Source organism: Berghia stephanieae, chromosome 7 (genome assembly GCF_034508935.2).
Source record: "Berghia stephanieae isolate SIO BIC M18660-M18661 chromosome 7, UCSD_Bste_1.3, whole genome shotgun sequence".
Taxonomy (NCBI): Eukaryota; Metazoa; Mollusca; class Gastropoda; order Nudibranchia; family Aeolidiidae; genus Berghia; species Berghia stephanieae.
The window spans coordinates 27619363-27629362 of record NC_088366.1 but is presented as its reverse complement, the minus strand read 5'-3'; the positions used below and the strand labels follow the sequence as shown (position 1 = coordinate 27629362).

The 10000-nt window shown below is 35.7% G+C and overlaps 1 protein-coding gene across 1 annotated transcript in view; it reads right to left on the bottom strand.

The window, feature by feature from the left end:
• The window catches only part of LOC144976979 (adenylate cyclase type 2-like), a 116114-nt gene that overhangs the window by 81102 nt on the left and 25012 nt on the right, over positions 1-10000 (bottom strand). The window contains exon 2 of the mRNA XM_078921636.1: positions 2200-2832. Within this exon, the coding sequence (XP_078777762.1) occupies positions 2200-2760 (561 nt within the window). The 5' untranslated portion in view covers positions 2761-2832. The remainder of the gene's footprint in view (positions 1-2199; positions 2833-10000) is intronic.

Below are 10000 nucleotides of genomic sequence, written 5' to 3'. Positions count from 1 at the left end.
CGCACACACTCATATACACATACACTCAAACACACACAAACAAACACACAAATATCCACACATTTTAATACATAACTCGTTTTCTATACATCGCTAATCCGATAATGAGTATTTCCAATAAGGATGTTTGTTAATGAGGAAACAATCTTTAAAAACAGTTGGTGCGTTTTAAAAGAATAATTCTAACACACGCATTCATTTATTTATTTGCAATTTAACTCTCGTGTTCTCGAAAGTCACATTAAATATTTAAAAATGTTGCCACCAGAAAACTCGTCCTTCAGATATAGATCGATTTAAACGACCCTCATCTTGTCCAAAAAATTTCAAACCTAGGACCTCTTTGAGAGTTAATGCCGAGATGAGAGTAATTTTGATTCGATCAATATTTAAGGACCAGTTTTCTTGCCAATTGTTCAGTAAGTGTCTTTCCATAGAACGTTAATTGGTTAGATATACAACAACTTATCAATAACTCTTAAACATGGAACTTCTTACAAGTCTCGGGTTTAGAGATGCATTCACTTTGTTTGTCAGCTATCGATATATGAAGTTTATATGTGGTTCTAAATAGTCATTCTTAACGTAACATTTATACTAAATTCGAAGATTTTTCAACGGGTTCCAAGTAGTCACTTGTCTCAAGACAACACAGCACTTAACATGCAGGGCGAGACTAGACGTTTTCCCCCCACAAACTGAAAAAAGTGTTAAGCCATGGCATGGCGAAGACATGATTGACACCTCCCTCATATACATTTTGAGAGAAAATGAGATGTATAATATCGAAGACATATAAATAACCGGAAAAACGCAAGAAATATAATATAAAAGATAATTTGGTTTGCCCTTAGTTGCATTACAATACAGGGCTTTGAAGTGTGAGTAACAGTTTTTAAAGTGTTATATCATAATATTGTGTATTATGAAAAACGTAAGTGAGTGTTTGGTGCTATGAGTAATCCATCCATCCACCTCTTTCCTTTCATAGCAATGGTTTATAATGTGACGTGAAGAAGCACTTGAGATCACAAGTGTGCTCACTTAGATGTTGGATGTGTCATACATTCGCTATAACACATTGCGTTATAATAATAAATATGGTTGTTGTCGTACAAAATGGCTGGATAAGGACAGCGATGTGAAGACAGTTTGCTAAATCCAAATTTTACTCGATAGATAGATGGATGGATGAGCGGAGAGAAGTGATAGCAATTCACAGCTACTTACATAAGAGTGGGACGAGGTATAAATAAATACATAGACCAAAAGACATTGTAGCAGAAAGAGAGAGAGAGAGAGAGAGAGAGAGAGAGAGAGAGAGAGAGAGAGAGAGAGAGAGAGAGAGAGAGAGAGAGAGAGAGAGAGAGAGAGAGACTATAGCGCAATATCCACAAATTGCACTCCAAGCCACCACTGTGCGGATTAGTGGTCTTGTGGTTTGAATCCTTCAGACCGGTAAATCCATTGTTTAAGACTGACTCTGGACAACGCAGAGTTGAGTCCTTGGAAATAAGACTCTTTATTTTCACATTCTTTCACCCAGCGAGGTATAGAATGAGTACGAGTTAGCCGGACAGCAATGTGTCTGCCGTAAAAAATGAAATGCTTTATGTCTTGTCCTATGCATGTTAAGAGTTGCTGTTTTAAGACCCCTTGTAAAGCTTTTTGTGCGCATTTAGTGGGAATTGGTCTTTATACAAGCTTATCTTTTTGGAAGAATCTTTTAACTTGTAAGACAATGTTTTAAAAGCTACAGGCTGCGAGTCTCACTCGCAAGGCTATGTTGCCTTGAGCAAGTAACCTCGCCCCAATTCTCGTGGACATTTCTCTTACGACTGTCCAGAGTGGTGCTAATCAGTCAACGATGATTTCCCTCTTTGGGATTAATTCAAGAGCTGTGGTCCTTGGTTCGAGTTCCGCTGTAGGCGGCACAATGTTGAGTCTTTGAAAAAGGACTTTTAAAGCTCATTTTCTCATCACACCCCGGTTTTAAATGAGTTTCTGTCCGGTAACACAGTTGTCTCCGTAAAAATAGATTGTAATAAAGTTTACAAGCGTCTAATGTCTCGTCCTGTATGTTGTTGTTGGCTCGACCATTGCTATCACTTGTAAAACGCTTTGAGCACATTTCGTTCTCTGAAAGAAGGAAGGCAGAAAATTAATTTCCCTTAATTACGAGGCAATTTTCATCCTTACCTTCACTCGACTCAGGGACAAATGCCGAGGGCCGAATAGAGAATCAACCCTTCTCATTCCGTTCCTGCCGTCCACGGAAACCGTCTCACACAGAGGTGCCCGCCCTGAACCGGAGGACGACAGATGCCGCCGAGGAGAAGACGCATTTTTGTTCAAAGTCAAATTCAAATTAAAATTTGTCGAGGCACTCTCCGGACTCGGCTGTCCCGACGAGTATTGATCCAAGGAGGTATCGAGAACGTTTAAATTTTCATTTACAACGAAGACGTCATTGTCGTGTCCATTACCGGCCCCGGTTGACGGCGAGAGATGACGTGCTGAAGGAGATTTAGGGGGTTGAGGGATGTTGTTGGAGGCTGTGGAAGAAAACGATCTGCCCCGACCCCATTTTTTTGAGAAATTTAAGGCACGTTGAAAACCCGGATCGGATTCTGAAAATGGGAATTGAGAATCGGAGCTGTCATCGATAATCGAAGTCCGTGGTGTGCGAGGAGTGGGCGGATCGTCGATTATTATGCTCTTCCCGCCATTAGCTAGTGCTAGTCGTAACCGTGTTTCCATGGCATTGTTGTATCGATCCCCTTCGGAACTGTTGTTGTTGTAGTGCACGTGGCAATGAAGCTGGGTGATGATCTGTGAAAACAAACAGTTTAAATGGGTTGTTATCATTAATAAATAAACAAATAGATTAGGCTTGATTTAATATCCTAATGATGTCAGTGTATCGATATTATGGGCAATGGGTTTGGATTGATTTGGTATTTGACTGGGTGGATAGTGACGTTGGTGCCACAGTGGTACGCTGTGGTGTATTGTCTTGTAACCTTGTCTAGCGATGTCGTTGAGTATGGTCACTGTATGACATGACTATAATCGCAAAGCCAGGGAGTTGGCCTTATGCCCTTGGCTGAGGCACTTTTGACACAATCCCAAATCGACTCATGCGTAAATGATTACCTCGGATATATGAGTCGGGGGATATTGTAAGAATTATGGTCAGGATTGGACAATTAACAAGAGACATGCACTGTATAAAATTAAGATTTCTATCCATGAAAAGAATCACAAAGAGCATCGAGTACGGTAAAACTATGGAAATGCGTTATATAAATGTTCATATCAGTCAAGTTAGGTTTTCTTAAGTACACCCCAAGTCAAAAAATTTTCTCTTGCGGCCTGTCCTTGGGAAATGCATCTTATTTATTTTAACACATTTAACCGGTCTAAGAAAGTCATATAAACAAAAAAAATTGAAAACATTCTCTTCGTGTTTATGACAAACATAATTACTAGTGTCCTGAGAGTCTATAATTTGCAGTATCCAGCATGTTGATATGTTGTCAACAAGAAGAAATACAATGCATAATGATAACAGCATAACCTAAATAGGCGCAAAACAAATAAATAGATTGAAAATAAATATAAAAATGAATTAATAAAATATAAGAAGTCATATGATCGCGTTTCACTAATTTTCCATGCTCAATGCACTTGAAAATGGTTCATTTACTGCTCCAACAGGCCGAGAAATGGAACCAAAGGGTCATTCGGTTTGCATGTTGGTTGAGTTCTCCTTACATGGAGTTATCGGATTCCCCGAATCACAACTGAATGATAGAAGTCCTTCAGAGACTAATAATAATAATAAAGATAAGGCCCACGAAGCCAGAGTTTATCCCGGTTTCTATAACGTGAAACGATTAATAGCAATGTCTTGCTAACCATTGGACAAAACGCTAGTCTGTTACAAAGTACTTTCCACCAGAACTAACAGACCCAGCTACCCATTCAATGCTGGGTAGACAGGAGGGTCAGAAAAAAAAAATCTCTACTGCATCGGGATCAATCTTGGTCTCTTGGCGTGTGAAGCGAGTGTTCTACTAATTGAGCTATAGAGACCCCCCGCCCCCGCAGCCCCCCCCCCCCCCCCACACACACACACAACGGGATGATGCAATCTTATATTCTTTGAGTCCGGCTATCCTGTGAGCTTACTTCGAGTGTCTAGACTACGATTAATTGTATAAGAGCTTTGTGTGATTGAAATAGAAAGTAGAATCTTCTTTATCCCGACAGTCAGTTTCTTATTTAGTCTAGGAAAAATGAAAGTAAATAATCAACCTCTTTTGTTTGTGGATCTCTCGCATGATTTAAACCGGTGATCACGACAAAGCAGGCAACGGGATTATGTAAAAGGAAAGTTGTTATAACGGAAGACCGCTTTCATTATGATTTTAAAACAAGCAATAACTTCTGATACACGATTTTCGCCAATAGTGGCCGACAAGAGGCCAATATATATATATATATATATATATAAAATATATATATATATATATATATATATATATATATATTATATATATATTATATATATATTATATATAATTTATATATATATATAATATACATATAATATACATATACAATACATATAATATATATATATATATATATATATATATATATATATATATATATATAATAAATTGATGCCTTTACACTCAAACTCAGAAGCAATATGGACATTGTATATATATATATATATATATATATATATATATATATATATATATATATATATATATAAAATATATATAATATACAATATTGTACAACAAAACATGATTTTCATAACATCATTAAGTTCCAATAAATATATCGAAGATTTTTCTTCAAATGTTGCGATACAGAAAGCAAATCTTAAAAAGAAAAATGTTCATTGTTTTGTGATGAATGTGGAATTAAGAAATTCGAGGTATACTGAGTTTTGGAATGGTTTTGTTCTTGTATTATTCTTTCTTCCTTTGTCTGGTACCTTTCATATACACTTGTTCAGATCTTTATCTGTGACGAATGAGAATGTGACGATTTTCCGGTAGTTTGGTAAGGAGAGGATAGAATCTACTCAACGGCTTCCGCGTCGATCTGACACAATACCATTTTGAAGCGATGGGTCACGCATGCGCTTTATTCCACTATTGTTTCTTTATTACTTCTTGGATTGCTGATTTTGAATTATTAGGACATTCAACGCATTTTGATTAGTCTGAAAACAAAAACTTAAACAAAAAACAACTTGAGAATTGTTATCCACAAAACGTACACATCGCGCTTTCCAAGGTGTCCCGGGCCAAAAGCAACAGCGGACAAGACACGGCGCTTTGTAAGGCGAACTTACAATTTATTTTCGACAGAGACAATGCCGTTAACGGCCAGATATTGCTTTTACACTTGAGTACTGTGAGAGAAGTGATGTAAAGAGTGTTTTCCAAAGACGGGTCATACCACGATACCACAAAGCCGTGCCATAATGGAGGTAAAATAGATACAGCAACAACCGCAAATCGATTACAAAATATGTGTTGAGGCGTTCCCGTTGTTCCTTACACATTATATCGTCCTTACGTCACAGATGGGCTCAATGGTAAAAATAAAATCACCAAACAACCAGAAAGAAGTAGACAAAACTGAAACAAACTGAAATATTGACAGATTGAAAAATTACAACAAAAAAATCCCACAAAAAAACAAACACTTAACGCACATATTTATATGTTGCGCTCTATTAGAAGTAAGAAGATAACTTTCAATATCAAAATGCGATTCAAAAGAGAGTCTGTGAAATGAACAGGAATATGTAAATTAATCGCGAATGTGTATAAGAGGTATAAATTACAATAGATTACAATTGAGCATCATTCTTTCTATTGAACGACGCCTTTCGACATAATAATAAATCATGCACGTAAGAGTGCGGCCATTATAAGAAAGGACAATAGCAATTTATAACACTAACACAACTTTCGTACCACAACGAGATATCTTGACTTAAAGAGGAAGTTTTAAATAATATAGTTTTGCACGCAAAAAGACGCTCGCTGCTCATCTTGTATAAATCTATTTTGTTCTTGACAACACTAAATACATATCCCCAGCGATAAAATTGAACCGAATATTTTATTTAATACGATAAAGTTAGCCCACAAAAATTCTTCATTTTTAGACCAACAATCTTAAAATAGTAACAAGATACTAATTCATGACCGAGTCGAATGAGATAAAGCTCCTGTTTTGCAGCCAGGCCTTCTGTTTTAGGATTATTTGTCTTTACTCAATCCTCCACATAGTGATGAAAGCGTAATCATTTTCAGTGACCCGACACCTCAAACCAGTGTAATGTCGGGGTGAACTAACTTGCTTATCTAATGATGCTTTGCGCTCAGCCAATATACTCACAACATCCGCCAGCCGGAAATAATGTACCAGCACACAAAACTATGTGTGACCTTGCGCGATTATAGTCTGATCAATACAATTTAGTGAGAAATATTAATAAAAATGGCTAGCTGAAAGCAATAATAAAGAAATGAGTGACGTCTATTTCGTTCTATCTATAGTTAAAAAACATGAATATACAACTTAGATTGTATTTAAATGCTCTATTGTTTTTAATAAATATGATTTCTTAAACTACTAAAACTGAAATCTCTTATTTTTTATCAATTTAACATTAAACTGACTTGTTATTACTTGCTTCATCCCGACATTAAAATACCAGATTGGGCGATGGGTCATTCTATGCTCTTCATAACAGGTTAAACTTGATATCTTTTTTGTTAATTAACTCAATAATTTTCATAGTGCCCAATCATTTATAGGCGTTAGTATTCTCGTGATCTGATACCATTATTGGACAACAACAGCAACAACAAATGTGAGATATCACGATGATATATATATATATATATATATATATATATATATATATATATATATATGGATAGATTGGTGGATGGATTGATAGACAATTAAATAGATAGATCGATAGATATTTAATAGATAGATCGATAGATAGATCGATCAATAGATAGATAGATAGATAGATAGATAGATAGATAGATAGATAGATAGAAAGATATATAATAATAATAATAATAATAATAATAATAATAATAATAATAATAATAATAATATAAATGGCATTTATATAGCGCTTTACCCCGTTGTCACAGGCTCTAAGCGCTTTACAGTGATATAAAACAAAACATATTACAGTGATACAAGTGTGAAAGAAACGTGATACGAATTCAATTTAATAACAACAAAATATGAAAATAATATTGCAACATTATGACGTAAAAAGATAAAACTTTAAGCGAGATTTGAACGTTGTCAACGAATCCGAGCATCTCACGTGTGACGGGAGAGAGTTCCAAAAATGAGGGGCCGAACATTGAAAAGACTGTTCACCTATTTTACGCAATGGCTTAGGTTTGACAAGGATTGATTGGTCATTGCTTGACCTCAAGTTTCTATTGGGGACATATATGTTTAGAAGGTCTTTAATATAGGAGGGACTGTTCGTGCTCAGGGATTTGTAGACAACAGTACAAATCTTATAGGCAACTCTTTTTTCAACAGGAAGCCAATGTAACTCACGGAGAAGAAGAGTTGCTGACGAGTATTTTTTGTTATTGCGTACAATGAGCCTGGCTGCGTTATTTTGAGCAACCTGAAGTTTGCTAATTTTGTCTTTAGCTAAATTCGCCCAAAGGGAGTTACAATAGTCCAATTTAGATAAAACCAGGGAATTAATTAAAAGTTCTGTTATATGCTTCGGTATTAAATTACGAATTTTGCTTATTTTTTCATTTCTATGTACATAGATTGTATGGTGTTATTCACGTGGCTTGTCATGGAAAGATCTTTATCAATGATGACGCCAAGGTTTTTTGCTTTATTTGAAAATTCTATTGTACTATTTCCGAGAGTAATAGGTGATTTATTTGCTTGTTTAAGGATACTCGGCCTTCCACACATTAAAATCTCAGTTTTACTATCATTTAATTTTAACTTATTGTGGTACATCCAAGATTTAATCTCATTAAAACAGCTCGTAATTCGTTGTATTAAGAACTGTAAATTACTAAGGGGTGCTGAATCATATATTTGCGTATCATCTGCATAAAAATGATAACTCAGATTGAATCTGGATATCACACTAGAAAGGGGCTGCATATATACAGTAAAAAGGACAGGGCCAAGAACAGAGCCTTGTGGCACTCCAAAATTTCGTAAAACTTGTTCTGACTGAACACCATTCACCACGACATTTATCTATCTTTCTATCTCTCTGTTTATCTATATTCTTTATCCGATACGAGAGGCAGACTGAGAAATAGAAAAGGATGGATGTTATTGTCAAGACGATTCATCGATTGTCCGAGTCCGTATCATTATCAGACGGTCTGACGTCACGTTGTGTCTGATACTGTTTTTAGTCGTAAGGAGACACTAGAAGACAATTGAAGAAATGAGGAAACTGGCGGGTATTTACACCGCTTAACCCCCCTGCGGCTATTTCCGTATAGAATTTCAGAAGAGGAAAAATGACAAGTCTTTTCTGTAATTAACAGAATCGAGTGGATATGACGTACTAACACAGAAAATTATGTGTAACCTAAAACGTTCATCGTCTGAGTTATACAATTCAGTGAGAAACTACTCATAAAGATGGCTGGCTAAAACAATAACAGCGAGCTGAGTTAGATAAATTTTGTTCCTTCTATAGATAGTAAGCGCTTGGCTTAGAATCTCACAACATTGCCATCCGGAAGTATAACGGACCTACACACAAAACTGTGTGTAACCAAGAACATTTATAGTCTGGTTAAGACAGTTTAGTGAGAATTACTCATAAACGCAGATGGCAAAAAGCAAAAACAAAGACCTGAGTGACGTCAACTTCGAATTATCTATAGATAGAACGAAGATGACGTCACTCAGGTCTTTGTTATTGTTATTTTGCCATCCGTGTTTATGAGTAATTCTCACTAAACTGCATTAACCAGACTATAAACTTTCCAGATTACACATAGTTTTGTGTGTTGGACCGTTATACTTCCGGGTGGCAATGTTGTGAGCTTCTAAACCAAGCGCATACTATCTATATAAAGAGAACTCCAGACACATGCAAACTGAATGGCCCTATGGTTCCATTTCTCGGCCTGCGAGAACATTTCATGGACTGGTGACGAAAACAATAATGAATATTTTCAACATACAATAAAGTTTTTCTATCCATTGTTTTTTTTATACAAAAGGTGAAAACATTTAGCAAACTTTTTGAAAATAAAATCAACACCTTTTTTTTCTCAGTAGGGTGGGTTTGATGGTGGAAATTGGAATCTGATTATTTTCCAAGAACTCCTCTCATTGCCACATCCATCAATAAGATAAGGCACATTTCACATAAAACGTAGAGAATCTTATTCTGGCTAAACTTTCGAGTATTTCTGTATATAATTTCAAGATAGGAAAAATGACAAGACTCTTCTTCAATCAACAAAATGGCAAGGAGATATCTAGAGAGAATTAATGACTTAATAGGGTTCAACAGTCGTGGTGGCACTTTCCTCGAAATGACGTATAGTAACTGGTTCTAAACTATCGGAACATTGGCGGACGCCATTATCTTCTTCATCGCCCTTATGAAATACTTCTCCGACGAGCGTATAAGTGTAATCATGAAGAGAAAATCATTATTAATCTGATCATGTTTTGACTTTTATACATTCTGATCATATAACATGTGAAAAAGTTCTAGCTAGCATGAAGAATAAAGAGTACCGATTTTCTTTGTTTAGAACCAAGCTGCTGGTTGCTGGGCGGACGTGACATCAGACTATAGAGTCCTATTGGTACTACCTAGTCCATTATTATTATTATCATTATTATTATTATTATTATTATTATTATTATTATTATTATTATTATTATTATTATTATTATTATCATT